Raw genomic sequence first — 17,122 nt, forward strand, 5'->3', positions numbered from 1 at the left:
CAGATGACACATTTTTGGAGCTTCTTGTTGGCATTTGGAAGAAAATAGGAGGAAAGCTGAAAAGCTGTTGTTGCTGTTTTGATGTGGAATAGGGTCTTGGCTGCTTGGGGTTGTATTCCTGGGAACAAGTATTTGTCCTCGAAGTCTATTTTGTTAAAATGGGAGGCAGTTTTATAGAAAAAGTGAAAGGCACTCTGTGAACTCAAGGGTATTTCTGCAGACAGCCCCAGCTCTGCTTTCAGAAGTGGAGATTTTGGAATTTCTGCCCTCAGCACACACATACGCTCCATATTTTTGAGTACCCTTACTACAGAAAGTGCCAATTTACTTAATTACATAATGGTCATTAGCAGACCACCCCAGGCTGCAAGCCAGGTGCTGCAGCCAGGGCAGAGACTGGCAGTTCAGCTTCAGTAGGGAGCCATGCGAAGCCATAGCAGTGTTTCCAGATGTTATGGAATGATTTCCTGTGATGTTATCCATGGTCTCACACCTTTGTTAGCAGCAGGTTCCATGCTGATGGATTTAAAAATTACTTTGGGAGAGAGCAGCCACCAGCAAGACACCTGTCCACACCCATGACTCAAAATCACACTGGTTTAGTCTTTCACTCCAGGTCCTCTGCTGTGTCTGAAGTTCAGCATGGGCTCGTGGGCTGGAGCCTCACCTGGGAGGGAGGAATATGATTCTTTCTTCCCTCAGGCTGAGTGTTCTGTTTGCCTTTGCACTGTAGGGAGGGACACGGACAGTCAGTAGAGCTGAGGAGAAAATCACTGAAACCCAGAACAGTTTGGGCTGGAGGGACCTTAAAGCTCATCCAGTCCCACACCTTCCACTACCCCAGGCTGCACCAAGCCATGTCCAGCCTGGCCTTTGGAGCAGCCACAGCTTCTCTGGGCACCCTGTGCCACGACCTCCCCACCCTCCCAGAGAGTAATTCCTTCCCCATGTCCCATCTGACCCTGCCCTGTGGCAGTGGGAAGCCATTCCCTGTGTCTTGTCCCTCCATCCCTTGTCCCAGTCCCTCTCCAGCTCTCCTGGAGCCCCTTAAGACACTGGAAGGGGCTCGAAGTTCTCCCTGGAGCCTTCTCTTCTCCAGGTGAACACATCTAGTTCCCCAAGCCTGGCTCCAAAGCAGAGGGGCTCCAGCCCTGGAGCATCTCCATGGGCTCCTCAGGACTCACTCCAGCAGGTCAAGAATGTGCATTTTATGTCTATGGTCCCTGGCACAAACAGTCCTTGTCCAGGGAACAGCAGACCATGTTCCTTCACCATCTTCCCTTGGGGACAATCTCATCATATGTGTTGAAGTAGGAAAAGTGCCTGTAGCTCTGTGGAATTTACTTGGGACTCAATTTCCCTTGCTGCCTTGCTGCTTTGCCCGCTCAGATGTGGTGAAAACATTTAAAGCCATAAAAAATAGTTACAAATTTGTCAGTGCAGGTAACGACACAGGTGATGTATCCTGAGAAAAACTGCTACAAAGGAAAAAGGAAAAAAAGAGGTGTAATTCCTCCTGAATCAGGTTATTTGTATCTTTTTAAAGGCTGAGCTTAATCACAGAATCCCAGACTGGTTTCAGTTGAGAGGGACCTTAAAGCTCATCTTGTACCACCCCCTGACATGGGGTGTCCTTCCACTAAAATCTTAATATTTACCAACAATTCTTAATATTTACCAGGATTTCCCTGAAGACTGGGTTTATGGAAAAAGAGGGAATAAACCAGGGTACTTGTCAAGAGAAGGGCAATGAGGATGCCAGCTACTTCTTCTCTGCAGCTTCTACTTGTCTGCAATTTGTTAAACTCTTTAAATCAGGCAAAACACCTGGAGCCAAGTCTTGTCATTTTGAGGAAATAGCTAAATAAACTCACTGAACAGTCACAGTTCCTGTTTATTGTGTGCCTCCATCCAAATCCAAACCTCAAAACTTCCCAGTGAATTCGATGTGCAGAGATTTGGACCCATGTCCCACCCTGGTGCCATCCCAACCCCTAAGTCAAGAGCAGAGTGTCTGCACTGGAATTGTGTTAATTCTGGTTTTATTGTGGAAGCTTTTCATCTGCACAATTTGTTTGGTGTCAGAGAAGAGCTCTAGTCCTTTTGTCACGGACTTTAATGAGACTTTGAATATTCCAGGTATTATATATCTGGAATCTATGCAATATATGCAGGAAAACAGTTTTTCTCAGGTGCTGATGCACCCTGCAGGGGAGCAGCCCTGGCTTAGAGAGGCAGCAGAGTGGAACTGCTGCATATTTTTGTTTTGCAGCATTGCCCTGGTGAGGGTGAGCTGATTTCCGTGATTCCGGATAATTTGCAAATGAGCTGCTTAAAAAATGTGGCATCCCTGGTGTGACGGTTACCTAAAACTTGCATATTTGAACACGAAGCTGTGCATGGGGACTTGCATTCAAGCAGAGGGATCTGAGAATGTGTGTGATGATCATTGAAACATCACTGTAATAATGAAAGGCAAACTGCGAGCATTTAGAGGGGAATTGTCCTTGTTTAGTGGTTTAATCATTTGTTGTGCTATTTTTAAAGCTGGAATAATTCACAGGAATAGTGAGAGAGCGTGCTTTATGCATTATTTGAGGGGGTGCTGTATAAAAAAGGCTGAAATGAATAAATTTAATAATTCAAGGTTTCTCCACCATCATCTGTAATACTTGCAGATGAGCTGGATCTATATGTTACAGATACTCTGACTTTTTCCTGCCAGCAACTTCCAAGCCTGTTCTGCTGAGTGCAGAGCACTCCAGGGAGGAAAAAAAGTCAGGTAGACTTAAATTATGTGGTTGCCAAAATAATGGTGATATTCAGATGTGTCCAGAAGAGGTGCAGAAGTGAGCGATCCCCTGTTTGTGGTGAGATGCAGGAGATGCCTGAGGGTGGAGGTGCCTCTTGTTCTGGAGGGCATCTCCAGAACTCAGTAACATAGTTACAAAGTGGTTCATTTTGCCCCTCAATACGGATTTTACGTCAAAAGCTGCTCTGTCCTGTGTTCAGTGATCTCTGTGGCAACCCCTGGGAACGTGGTAAGGTAGACAGGGAGAGCAGGAACATCCTTGTGCTTTTCCCTGGATGCTGCTGTTGTTAGTAAGGCAGCACCTGGATGGAAGCAGAGCCTTTCATTGGACAGATGTTTGTGGGAGGAGATTCTGGGCACTTCTGGGATGCTCCAGCTGAGGCTGTTCTCTCTGCCTTCAATAACACAGCTTTTCACATCAGGTAAAAAGTAAAATCTCGCTGTAACCTTCAATCTTCAGAAGTTTTGTGCATTTTCACAGGAATGGAGCAGCTGCCTGTAGGGAGGCCAGGAAGGCCTCTTCCCCCAGCACTGAGTTTGTGCTGATGCACCTTTCTAAAAATCCAGGGCACGCAGAAACCAAAGCCTGGGGGAAATCGAGATGCTGGGTGTGCGCAAGGAGCTGCTGTTCAAGCCTGCACTGCCTCTGAGGAGTTCATTAGAAAGAGAAATGAAGATACAGGGTTTAAATTATAATCCTCTTATCCCAGAGCTGAATGCCCAGAGATTTCCCTCATTGGAGGGTTGTAGTTGCTTGGGTGTAGTGATTGAGTTGTCATAGTGATTGGATTTGGGGCTGTGGGAGGGCAGAGCCAGCCCAAGTCCACAAAGAAATGATGATTCACAGTTAATAGCCACGTTCTTGCTGTCACCATCACTCTACACTTGTGAGCAAAGTGATGGGTTGTGCTGCTGTGGGGGATTTCTTCACTTGCATCTGAGGCCAAATTCCTGCTGTCCAGGCCAGTGACCCAGGAGAAAACTCTGCAAAAGCAACCTCTGCAAAAGCAACCTCAAGGGCTCGTGCATCAGCACAGCCAGTCCCGTGCTCCCTTTGTGGTTTTCCTCAAGATTTTCAAAATCATTCAGCAGCTGGAAGGAAAACTTAAGTCTGGTTGTTAAAAACAGGGATAAATAGGAGACTCCAGTGCAATGACCTCCCACTCCTGTACCTTGTTCCAGGGGCAGCTGCCTTTAGTCGTAGGCGCTTGTGTGAGTAAGAATTTATAAATCTAGGGGCAGAACCCTTATAACATACACTGTAAAGAACACTGACTGTGCCTGAGTGCCCAGCTGGAGGCTTTGAATCAATATTTAGCATTTAACCAGTCAGGGAGTGGCTTGGGAACAAGTGCGGGTTTTATGTAGAAATCGCTGTACTACAGGAGAAACAGGTGTGGGCTGGGGATGTTGTGTTGTTTGGGGAAAGAGGTGGATCTCATAACAGTTTTATCCTGTTTCCATACAGTGTACATTTTTGATATTTTATGTCTTGACATTAAATAATAACAAGATTTTTTTAAAATGTTTGTGGTGCACTTGGGTGAGTTTTTAGCTGGGTGCTCTCCATCAGTAGTGCAGTGATACATGAGATATAACCAGATGTAAAACCACCTGGGCAAGAGACTGTAATTTTTATTCTCTTGTAACACCACGCTGGTTTGTTACCACGCAAAAAAACCCCTTTGGGGCTGCTGTGGGACAGCCAGGCTGCCATAGCCCCAGCACACCCCGTGTTGTTCTAAAGTGTTTTGCTTACTTTGTCACATTCCTCCCAAGAGATTTATGCTCTGTGCTGTTGTCTAGGAGGAGCCGGAGCTGTGGCTGTGCTAGTGGGGCTGGGAAATGACTGGGAATGCAAAGGTTTGGGATTGAGAGATGACTGGGAATACAAAGGTTCCCTCCCCAAGGTCACAGTGAGCCCTGGGAGCGGCAGCAAAGCTCCTGAGTCACAGTCATGTGCTGGAGCTTCGAGTCCAATTCTCCTCCTCCTCTGTAACTTCAGCAAATATAGATCCAACAACTTCTTCCCTGAGTAGGGAGAGGGTTTGGGAATCAGCCACAGGGTTTAACCCTTCTCAGTCACAGAGCTCAGCAAGTGACACCTTTCTGCCTGGGGCTGGAAGGGTTTTGTTCCCAAAAACGTTTCCAGAGGGAGAGCTGGGTGACTCAGCTCTTTTGAGCTTGATGTGTGTTCTTTGCCTGTTTATTCCCAGGACAGGCAGTCTCAAGGGAGTCATATTACAATGCAGGCTCAGTATTTATTAACCAGCTCGGGGCCTGAGCTAAGAATAACTTTTTTCAGTTTTGTTGATAGTGATTATTTTTCCTTGCTTAGTACAGACAGCAGCTCGAGGTGGAAACAGCCCAGAGAAAGGATTTCCCCAGCAAGTTGTGGGAATACATGAACACTCAGCTATTATCACCTTCCTCCCCTGAACAGCCACAGCTGAAGTATAAAATCAGGACCGTGGGAGCTTTAAGGGAAGCAAATTGCTCTGTCTCAAAGTGGAGCAGCTCAACAGCACTCTGTCCTCTTCCAGCAGTTATTTGAACTTCAGGGATTCAGTCCAGCCTTTAGATGCTGTCTGCAGAGCAGTATTTGCTTCCCTGCTTTGCCCTCCGTGGGAGTTTATTGAGGGGATTTTTGGAGCATTTCCTTGCTGATCTCTTCATTCCCTCACTCCAGCCCTGTGTGGCTGCACGTGACCACGTCACTTTCTGTACCCATTTAGCTGCTTGGCACAGGAAAAAGGCCTATGACAGATGAATAGATGCTATGCTTTAATCAGCTGATGTGTATGAAAAGCAGCAGAGTGCTGTGATTTATTCTGTTGGATCTTTGATATTTTATTTAAGCTCCCACAGCTGATGTGAAGTTAATACCTGCAGCAATTTATAAACCACCTTTCCGTCCCTTTTCTTCCCCCTATGATGGTTTTAACACAAATACCAGTTAAGGCAGAGTCCCTCTAGTTGGAAACCTGTGGAGCAGAAGCATTTTTTATTGTGCAATAGTTGTAAAACATGTTTATTTAGCTGACGTTTGTGGTCTTCAGTGGGATTTGTATTGCACTTGTTCCTTACTTGTGACCTCGCATCCACAGGGGTCATCTGTCCAAAACTGCCTTGGTTGATGACACCTTAATAGAAGAAACCCCTCTGTGGCCTCCAGTTAAGCCTTTATATGCTTTCTTCTTTATTTATAACTTAGTGCTGTGCTCAGTCTTTAAATATTAAAGCAAGTTTAACCCTGGATTGTGTCAGTGTCACAAATGATGTGTCACCAGTGAAGTGCCCTTGGCACTGTGTTTCCAAATACCTGTTTTATAGTTTTGCTGCTAAAACTCAGAGGATTTTTGGGCTTAGTGATAGCTGTGCTCCCTTTCTCTCATATTTCCTTTGGCTTGGGTGATTAAAAGAAAATGGGGGCTGTTTTGGAGGTGGGTACTGTCTTTGGGGCAGCATCAGATATCTGACTTACCCTTTGGGAGTCATATCAGAGCTCTACTCTGTCACATGCAGTTTAAGCCTGAAGGAAATGTTTTCATGAACCTGAAGATGGGGAGGAATAGTAGATATTTTCTTCTCCTTTTGATGAGGTGCTGTGGGAGCAGCGGTTTGGGATGAGGTTTCATCTCCTGAGATGTGGAGCTGGAGGCACAAGGAGCCAGTGATCAGCTGGTGCATTTATTGGTATTATTTATTTATAATATTTCACAGTCACCTACCTTCTATGCTCACTGCTGACTGGTGGGAGAGATACAATGCTGAAGAATGGCTTTAAACTAAAAGAGAGGAGGTCTAGGTTGGGATATTAGGAGGAAATCCTCCCTGTGAAAGTGGGGAGGCCCTGGAACAGGGTGTCCAGAGAAGCTGTGGCTGCCCCTGGATCCCTGGAAGTGTCCAAGGCCAGGCTGGAAGGGGCTCGGAGCAACCTGGGACAGTGGAAGAAATGTCCCTGCCATGGCAGGGGCGGCACTGCATGAGAATGATTACAGTCCATTCCACCCAAACCCTTCCATGATTCCATGATATGAACAGCAGCATCTAGACCTGTGGAAGAAGCCTTAATCTCACAGTGGGCAGCAATCCCAGCTGCAGAAAGTCAGCAGCAGGATATTACAAAGGCAGGACAGCTTCTCCAGGTTGTGGATGAAAAAAAGTTTCCCCACTTCTCCTTAGCTTTGGGTTATTCACTCTGGAATGACACTGACACCACCAGCTCTCCAACAGAATCACTCATTAAGTAAAAGGGGAAAAGAGTTGATGCTGCTTCTGACATCTCAAAAAAAAAAATAAAATTAGAAGGCTTCTTTCCATTTAGTTGTTTATATTAATTAGGTTTTGGCAGTGATGAGAAGGGAGAAAGGGGTTGGCTGGAGTGGATTGGATCAATGAGTGCGCTCCTGGAGAGGAGGGACAGGGCAAACCTGCCCTGCCCACCCTTCAGAGGATGCTGCTGCCATCAGGAGCTAACAAAGCATTTAATTTCTCTTGAACCAGAGGTTGTGCTGGTGTATCAGTATAAACTCCTCCAGAACAACATTGTCCAGCTAAATACCCTGCCCAGTGTGTTTGGTGTCCTGGATCATAGTAAAGATCTAGTGATGTATTTGGAGACACAGATTTTATCATCATTTTGACCCAAAAAGCTGTGAAAATGAGGCAGAAGCTAACAGAAGGTCCTGCCTAGTTAAGTTGTGTGGCAGGAGCAGTGTCCTCGTGTATCTGTGGAGTCATGTCTAAGTTTTACTCTTTAAAAAGCAGTTCCAGTGTGGTCCCAGAGTAGGAATAGAAGGTGTTGCAGCAGTTGGGTTTTGGGATGGGGCTATTTTTGGGTTGTGCTTATTCCCCTCATCCCCTCTACCATGTTTTGGGGAGGGGTGTTTGTTGTATTTGTTGTATTTTTCCCTTCTCTCTTATTTTTTTTTCCCTGAGACCAGGGTATTCCTGGTTGAATTGTTTCCAAAGTATATATTCATTTACCTTGGGTTGCACTTTAAAGGTGGTTAGTCCAGTGGATGGAAAGCAGAAAAAAAAAAAGGCAATGCAAACTGTACCTCTGTGCTGACACTTCTGGGGTATCTCCAGCCCTGGGGGCAGTTCTGGGTTTCTCAGGACAAGAAGGACACTGAGGAGCATGTCCAGAGATGGGAACAGAGTGGGGAAGGGGCTGAAGCACCAGGAGCAGCTGAGGGAGATGGGAAAGGGGCTCACCGTGGGGAAAAGGAGGCTCAGTGGGGTCCTTCTGGGTCTGCACAATTCCTTGACAGGAGGAGACAACTGGAGGGTTCAGGCTCTCCTTCCAGGGAACAAGGGATAGGAGTACAAGGAACGACCTCAGAGTTGGGTTGGATATTGGGAAAAATTCCTTCATGGAGAGGGCTGTCCAGTCCTGGCACAGACTGCCCAGGGCATTGGTGGAGTCCCCATCCCCAGCGGGTTTAAAAGTTGTGTAGCTGTGACACTTGGGGACATGGTTTAGTGGTGGCCTTGCCAGCGATGGGGAACAGTTGGACCTGAAGATCTTAGAGAGCTTTTCCAACATTACCAATTCTGTGATTCTATGGTTCTTGAGAGCAAAGGCTGTTTCAGGCTGGTGGCTGATTTTTGTGCCATTAAAATAATAAGCTATTTCAAAAAACAATAATGTAAATTATAATGTTTTTGTACCAAAAGAATAAGGAATAAGGCACTCTGAAAAGTTATTTCTAAAAGTCTTGTTAAAATGCATCATCGGCAGAGCTCCAGAGCTCCAGTTTATTGTTACTTTGGGCAATAACACCTGGGGGGAGCATCTGGTGGGATAAATAGTTATAGCCCATGGAAAGGGCTGGAAGTAGGAAAAATGTGCAGAGCCTGTAGCCGTTGCCTACCTTCCATCTGGGATGATTTTGGGCTGTTCCATTGCGTTGGAAACGCTTTAATGCAGCAGCGGCTTCTGTTAAACACACTCAAAGTTGTTTATTGCTGTTTTTCTGATTTTGGAGGATTTATTGGCATTGTCTGCAGTTCTGGCTTTCCTTGGAAGCTGGTTCAGAGGAGGCTTTTGGAAACAGGTGGCCAGGCCTTTGGACACTTAGTGTTTTGGTGATACTGTGTTGGGGTCAGTGTCTCGTGGGTCTCAGGTGATGCATAGTAGCAAACTCTGACTTATAAAATAGTAGTAAACTCTGACTAATAATGAGTAATGCAGCTGTTACTTACCAGTGGAGCTACTAGTGGAGTTACAAGCTGCTGTCATGAGAGGCAGCATTGATGAATTGATCCTCAACAGAGGTGGTTTCTCCATTGCAATCTTTTCATCTTTATCTCCATGTCAGTCACTCTAGCTGATAACGTGTTCTGCTCCTGTTTTTTGGGATGAATCATTGGATCCACTCACTTTGCTTTTCTTGTTCCCTGGCAGGCTCCTTATCCCTCAGGACAGAATGCAGCTCCAACCACGTTGGTGTACCCTCAAGCCCCTCAAACAATGAACACACAGCCTCAGACCCGCTCCCCGGTAAGGAGCCCAAGCTGGCCTCATTTCCTGTTCTTTCCTCTTCATTTGTGTGTTTCTCTGTCTGTATGTGTCTATAGTACATGACTGGTTCTATGGAAAGCCCATATTACTGACCTGGAAGCATATCCCAAATGGCAAACCTTGATTGAGTTTTTCAGACACTATCCTGGTAGGATAATTTTCCTTCTAAAGTTCCCAAAGAAGCGATGGAGAGATTTTCATCTACCTTCAAATAACACTATTTATTTTTAGCCTAGTTGATTTCAGGTTCACTTCATTATAGAGTTCAGATTCATTGCCAGAATCTTTCTCTTTTCTTCTATGGGTGGTTTTTTTTGGGGGGTTTTTTTGGGTTGGTTTTTTTTTTTTGGTTTGGTTTGGTTTTTTTTAAAATTTTTTTTGTTTGTTTGTTTGTTTTTGGTTTTTTTAATTTTTTTTTCTTTAAGGATGTGTTTTACACAGGGATAGACCAAGGATCAAACACAAGCAGTTCTCTACAGCAGCACTCGGTCTCCAGTGGCCTCTGGGCTTTGCTCCCAAATCAGTGCCACTGATCAGTTCTAACCCTGGAGGTGCTCATGTGTAACCTAGAGTTTCTGTGTACTCATATCTCTTTATACTGAGCCCCTTTTTCATCCAGCTTCGGGTTTGATCATCTTTCACAGTCTGTTTTTTGGGAGTGGGTGTTTATTGTGATACCACCCTGCTGTTGTAGGACTTCAGTTCCCCAAACCAGGAGTCTGGGGATTGTCTGCTTGTAGCACAGCTCCATATGATGTTAGTAGACCCTCCTAGGACATCAGATGCTTTGCCCAGCTTCTGGAGGCGTGGTGGCTTCCCATCACCACATCTTAAGGCTCCGTCAGCTGAGGGAGCAGCAATCCTGCACCTCCTGCCCCTCTCTGTCAGGACACCTTCAGGTTGCCCATAACCCCCTGATGCCTTCCCAGGACTCTTCTCTTTTTAGTGTAATGTGAATGCTCCTGGAGCAAACTGAAAGCCTCTGAGACAGAGGAGTTTGCCCACAAAACAGATATAAATCCAGATATACCTAGGGCAAGAATCCTCAAACCTGCAACGTCACTGGGACACTTGCCCAGCCTCTAGAGGTTTCCCCTGCAGGACATGCCAGGGTTTGTTCTGAGACCCCTTTAACCTCTGCTGATGAATGAGCCAGCTAATGCTGACTTTAAAGCTCTTTGATGTGGCAGCTGGGAATTTGTCCTTAGTGCCCCATTCTCATCAGTAATTCAGGACACTGCTGGTAACACTCTTTCCTCAGTAAGTATAATCATCTTTCTCTTTAATTGTTGCAAAGCACTGCTAAACTGGTATGGTTAGAACTGGAGCAAAAACTTGACTGAAGAGCTGCATCTCTAAACCAGTTTTTTTGACAGCCCAGCAGAACAGTGCCAATACATTGCACAGAAAACTGGAAGAGGAGGAAGGTTTTGGAACAGAGTCCGGTTTACAGGTCCCTGGCTGGAAGAGGCTGGATAAAATACTGCATTGTAAGCAATATAACAAACTGTACTCCTTCTTGCAGGCAATTGTGCCCATGGCACTGTTTTTATTTCTTCTTCCTTTCTTTATTATATATATTTTTTTTTTACCACATCCTTTTTTGTTGGCTACAGAAATGCACTGATTTTGCTTCTTTGCTGAAAACACGAGCTGCCATAGCAGCCTCTGCCAGGTGAGGTGGTGCCACAAGGGCCCAAAGCTGAATTACAGCTGGGGGGGTCTGACCTGGAGTAGGACAGAGACCAGGGCCCCTTGGGCTTTGTCATTCAGCAGAGAAAGAATCTGCAGGAAATTTGACCAGTAAATGTCAAATTTTGTAGGGTTTTGGGCCCGTAACTGAGGAGATCCCAAGGAAGAATTTATCTGCACCTGTCAGGCTTGTTTGTATTGTTCTGAGCTCTCCTGTGTGCAGGTTTTGCCATGTGGTCTGCTAGTGCCCATCTCACCCCATGACTAAAAGCTGCTCCCACCCATCACATCTCATTCCACCTCCCATCCCAAAGCAAATGCAAGACTCGCCCAGGCCTGAGCTACTCCTGCATTTGGTTCTTTGCTTGATTTATTTATTTATTTGTAATTTAATTATCTTTTTTTTCTAGTTTATTTTTTTTAACCGTCCCATTTGGTGGTGAGGGGAGGGTGAGGAGGGGACGAGGAGGGTGGCAGGGTGGCTTTGTCATCCCTGGGTTTCTGTTGTGCTCTGACTGACATGGGCAGGCAGGACTAATTCAACTCCTCCCTTGAGCCGGAGCTTCCTCCATCCTGTTCTGCATCCAAGGGCCATTGGAAGTGCAGAGCTCAGACTTTTCTGTTGCTCCCCAGACAGCTGCCTGGGAGGCAGCCTTTGCAATCCAGTCAGCTTCATGTTTACTCCCTGTTAGCATCACTCCCATAGTGGGAATTGCAAAGCTCCAGCTGGGGAAGGAAAATAAAATCTGGGTCCTTCAGCACTGCTGAAAATTCCCCATTAGCCCTTGGCCATGCCAGCCCGGAGCACAACACAAACTGTCCAATTTTAGGACTTCTCCCAAAAAAATAATGTGTTGGAGCAATCCAGGAGGGGTGAGGTGTGCCAGCCCAACATCCGCAGGGAGGGAGCGTTGCTTTGTCCATGGAGCAGTGTGCAGGACTGTAGGGAGCAGGGGCGATGGGGCAGGAAGATTGGAGCCAGGTTTCATTAGGTTTTCCTATTTACTGTCTTCATCAAACAGAGAAAAAACAACCCAAAGTGTCTATTTTAAGCCAGCAGTGACTACAGTTTGTTCTGTTGCTTACAGCTATTAACAGGAATAATTCCTGTCAAACAGAATTATTTTTAAAAAATTAAAAATCAAGAGCCAGTAGTGACCAGTGCAAAACAGATGAGGACATTTTTTACTAACTTGGAGATTTTATTTTATTTCTTGTAACACGCATTACTCTCCACCATGGAATGAACTTCGCCTTCAGATATAAGCTTCCAACTCTTGTTTAGGTGCAGTGAGAACAAATCTTTTCTGTGCAGCAGGGATGAGAGAGGCGCCTTGGCCCTGAAGTGAAGCAGTACAAGGTTTCTGAATCCCAACATTCTCTTTTTGGCTGTTCTCTTTCATTGGTGTCTGACACAGAACATGCAGCCCCATGGAGAGCCCTTCCAGAGTACTTTTAGTCCCTTTTCCCAAACACAAGATATTTGAGCTGATTTAGGGGAAGTTCTTTGGGAAAATAAGGACTTGAAGTGCTGTTATCTCCAGAGACTCATCCAGGTACCTGATTCTCCTCATCCACAGAGACACTGCTCTCCTCCCACTCGAGCCTTGGGAGGATGCCAAGAGGCTCTGAGTCCTTCTGTTTAATTAAAATAGAAATCATAACTTTTTAGTTTCACAAAATGACCATGCTTTGCTTTTTTATTCTTGTAAGGCTTAGGGAAAATTTTCCAGTTTCCAGAGAAAACTATTTGGTGAACCAGTGCAGGTCATTCTTTATAAACTCTTGTTCATGTTTGATGGCATTAGAGGAGCTGGAAGGGCTGAAAGTGAACCTGGGCCCACTTTTCCTTATGGAAAAAAACTTCTTAAAAAAGTCACTAATTGGTAGCCAGTTTTGATCACTGTTCTGAGGCAGAAAGTAAACCATGGTGAGGACCTGAATGAGCAGAGGTGGCTGTGCTGAGCTGTCACAGCAGAGACACATGGTGGGCAAAATCCACTACAGATGTAGTTGTGGTCAGTGCGGTTAATTACTGCAGCTCTTATCAGTGGAATTCTCTGCTCTCATTGTGACGCTCTGCTCGTTACACTGAGAATGAAGGGCTTCAATACCTAACTCAGCTCTGGAAGTGGGTGCCTTGTCATCTTTATTTATATTTTCCATTTCTTGCATTCATTTTTATTTCTATTTTAACAATCAGTTCCTTATTGGGAAATGGTTTTAATGTCAACTGGACATGTTACGTTGGGATTATTTTCCTCTGCATGTGGCCCAAGTGAGTGGGAAATGATTCGGTAGCCTGAGCTCAGGGCTGGGAACCAGGACCTCCTGTTCTTCATCCTGGCTTCTCTGCTGATGACTTCAGGTCCTCGGGATAATCTGGTCCTTCGCTTTCAGAGAGGGTGACAAATCCCACTTGTTAAAGAGGGGCTTGCTGCGATCCTAGTGGAGGAATAAAGATGGAAATGCAGTAGCAGCAAGTGTACGTGCAAGGAGTGGCTGCTCTTTGCCTCACAGGGATGTCCTACCACCCCTGAGCCTCCCTGGCTCTTCCCAGCCGTGAATCTCCATCCTCTACTCCCACCAAATCCCCAGAATGGCTCCGGCCCAGCTGCTTTAACCACTGACTTCCACCTTGAACAGTTTCAGAATCTCCACTGCTGCTTGTTTTAAGTTGTTTTTTTTGTGGTTTTTTTGGTTGTTTTTTTTTTTTTTTGTTTTTGTTTTTTATTTTATTTTATGTTTTCATCCCAGGCAGGATAAGGAATGCCTGCATTCCTGAATGCCTTTAGGATCCAAGGCAGCTTTGGTTGTTTATCGTACCTCCCAGTGCAGTGCCCGTAGCGATGTCCATCGTGACACCTCAGTCCTTGTGTGTCGCTGTCTTGCAGTAAAGCTTTTGACTGTGTCGTTGTTATTTTTTTTTCTGTGGGTTTATTTTGCATAGAGTGTGACATTTTGGTTTGTTGTGGTGTTTCTGACTCTTTGTGCCTTTCCTTTTGTGTTTGTTTCTCCCGCCTTTCCTCAGTTTGCAGCGGGGCCTCGACCTGCCCATCACCAGGTACAGTATCTGCCCCTTCATTATCACCCTGCTAATTGGCTAGGGGGTGGGGGTGGAGGTGACTCACCCACTAACTCGAGTGGAGGAAAGCAGCCCTGGCACGTGCATAACCCTGCTAACAGCCGCCTGCACTGCTGAGTGACATCGACTTCACCCCAGAGTCACTGCTCCCATTAACCACCCACACTCCCTGGGGAGGAGAACCTCTAGGAATCACAGCCAAGGATTTGTGGGATTCCCTTGCCTTCTCACATTGCTAGAAACTTGTTCTGAATATTTCCCAAACAAGTTAGTGGATTCAGTTTCCTGAAGATTTCACCCGAAAAATTCCTGCTTTTCCAAATCGGAGCAAAGCAAACGACTTCCCAGTTCCTGAATTTGTTGTGTCATACACCTGGTTATCTGTCACCATTGCATTGCTTAATGTCATTTTCATTTAGCTCACAAAAGCCAAAGCTGTAGGAAACGTTTAGTATTCCTGTTGCACAACTTGGACTTTGTAAGGGCAAAGAATTATTATTAAGAAGGAGAATAGCTCTGGCTCATGGAACTCAGAGGTGGAAAAATTGGGACTTCTCCAGTGTCAGGACAGATACACGGACCTGTCTGTCCTAGTCAGGGTGTCTGGAATAGTCTTTTCTTCAGCTCCTACACTCCTCTTTGCCAAAGCACTTATCCTTGGGAACCAATTTTGATGTTTTGTATGGGTTTTGAGGGAACAGATGAGGCACTGCTGGTGGGAAAGAGGAGGAGAGGCAAGAAAAGGCAGGAAAGCTCTCCCAGATCTCTCTTTGCTTGGAAGAATCAGGTTGTTTCTACAAGTTAATAGGAAAAAAAATCCTATTTATCCTGTGGTGTCAGGACAGGGGCTTGAGGCATGGAAGGTTTGGTCCAGGGAATTATTTTGTTCTAACTTCACTCATGTTACTGAGCAGTTGAACACTGGGATGAGTAGTGTGGGGAGAGTTCTGTCTCAGGAGAGCAGGTAAGTGTTAGGTGGGCACAGACACTCCAAAATCCCCATCATCCTTGTTCCTTCCAGCTCAGGGACCAGCAGGTGAGCTGGAGCCTTCCAGAGCAGGGAAAAAAAGGAGTGTAAAGAGTAGAGTGGGACATTTGCAGTTGTCATAGGCAAAGGTCACATGGGACAGGGCAGTGATTTCTGTGTGTGGATAGGATGGCGTGGACAGAGGTAGAGGAATGTTTGCAGGAGGACTGGGCAGCCTGGGCAACAATGGGATCAGGATCTTGTTTAGATACTTTTGTTCTTGACCTCGACTTCAGGTCAGTGTTTATACTGCACAGTACAGAGGGTGCATTACTGCTCTGCAGCTCCTTAATTACTTCATGGGTCATTTCTAAGGGATATATTCACTGGGAGCATTTAATGTTCTAAAATTTACTGAGTGCTCTCTGAGCAGGTTTTGGCCCACGAGCCTTGAGGCAACACAGCCTTGGAGGAAATATTCCTATGACTGGGGGCTTTACTGATGGGACTTTGCCACCAGTCTGTCAGAATCGGATTCAGAACTTTCCTTCAGACCCAGTTATGGCCCTGCCCTTACTACACTTAAAAATTTCAAGTGTTTTCCCGATTTTATCACAGTTAGATTTTTGTCTCTGTTACATTTGAATCTGCTTATAATTATCTGTGAGAAGCTGTCACCATTAGAATAATATTCCAGGCTTTATTCCCAGTTACATCCCAGTCATGTGCTGGATCAGGACAGGCACAGAGCAGCCTGGGCTGTAGATGAGCTGTTTCCTTTAATCCAAAACATCCATGGTGTGGATTGGGGGTTGGAGAGAGGGATTTTGGCCCCTGCCACGTGCAGGAGGGTCATGGCTGTGGGAGCAAGTTCATCCTAAACCCAGCACTCAAAGGATGCTTGAGACCAACATAAATAATTATCCTCACATGGGAGTTTTTAAACTTGGGTAAACTGTGTTACACAAGCTGAGAGCTTTGAGACTGAGATTCATAAGCTAGAAAAGGCTAAATAAATAAATTGGCCTCAGCAGGGCTAATGTTCACTGGAACAACTCCACGTTCCCTTTGAAGAAAGCAGCAGCACTGTGGGGTTTGCAATTCCCTGTGTCCATCCCAGCCTTTATTAACATATACCTTGTATTGGTTCTGGGTCTCCTTCAGGCAAATAATGGATTGTTCTTTAATGTTACTGCCTGTAATTATTAGATCTTTAAGGTACTCAAATGAGCATGATTTAAGCACCTGAAGTTGAATGGCAGCTTTATAAGCAGGTTTTTTTCCTGGTTGGAATTGCCTGCCCTGGAGTTGGACAGTTACAGTGGAAGTTGATGGAGCCAGTTAATGCTGGAGAAAGTGTGACCACACTGTGAGAGAAAATAGCAGAGATTTAGAGTATTAACAATAGTGAATGCAGGGAAATGAAATAATTGCAGCAGTTCTGATTGGAAGTTAAATGTGCATCAGTAATGCCTGATTCTGAGGTGACACACTGAGAATCTGCAGGAAAACCTCGCTTTATAGGAGACAGAAAACAGCCCCTACAAGGTATTTTGGGCAGTATTTTTAAATACACTGTCAGCTTGTGTTTTTCCTCAAATGCTGTAGCACACATAGCTATTCCCTGCCTGGAATTGCTGCTCCATTTCCCACTTCGTGCATGGAGTTTCCCTGTTTTTTTTTTCTAAGCGAAGCTCTGGCATCACTTTGTTGCTTCTGATCCTCACAAAGCACAGTTCAGAACAGCAGTTTTGTTCTAACCTGAGCCCCAAAATACAAATTTTTGTTACATTTGAATCTGCCTAAAATACTTCACTTACGAAGTGACTTGGGGAGTGTGGGGTTTATTTTAGAAATGGGTGCTCAGAAGAGGCTGGTGTAATTAAAAACATAAATTAGAGCCATAAACTGAAATTTCCTTTTTACTTGAACTGTGTTTGAGACAAGTCTGCTGCTTGTGGCTCAGCCTCTCACTTGAGGCTGCTGGTGGAGTTGGTTCCAGTTTCAGCTCGGGGTTACTTGAGTTCCTCTGGGTGT

The 17,122-nt window shown here is 45.4% G+C and overlaps 1 protein-coding gene across 27 annotated transcripts in view; it reads left to right on the forward strand.

Moving 5' to 3' along the window:
- Window positions 1-17,122, forward strand: part of EIF4G3 (eukaryotic translation initiation factor 4 gamma 3) — a 144,439-nt gene that overhangs the window by 59,853 nt on the left and 67,464 nt on the right. For 15 of the 27 annotated variants that reach the window (XR_014591614.1, XM_083877068.1, XM_083877058.1 and 12 more), the window contains 3 exons: window positions 9,225-9,320; window positions 10,718-10,831; window positions 14,065-14,097. Coding sequence is in view for 26 of the 27 variants with exons in the window: in XM_083877064.1 (XP_083733190.1) it covers window positions 9,225-9,320; window positions 10,718-10,831; window positions 14,065-14,097 (243 nt within the window). In the remaining variant the exon portion in view is untranslated. The remainder of the gene's footprint in view (window positions 1-9,224; window positions 9,321-10,717; window positions 10,832-14,064; window positions 14,098-17,122) is intronic. The other 12 variants (XM_083877082.1, XM_083877074.1, XM_083877059.1 and 9 more) reach the window with 3 other exon arrangements.

The sequence above is a fragment of the Zosterops lateralis genome (genome assembly GCF_965231275.1).
Source record: "Zosterops lateralis genome assembly, chromosome: 22".
In the NCBI taxonomy this organism is placed as follows: Eukaryota; Metazoa; Chordata; class Aves; order Passeriformes; family Zosteropidae; genus Zosterops; species Zosterops lateralis.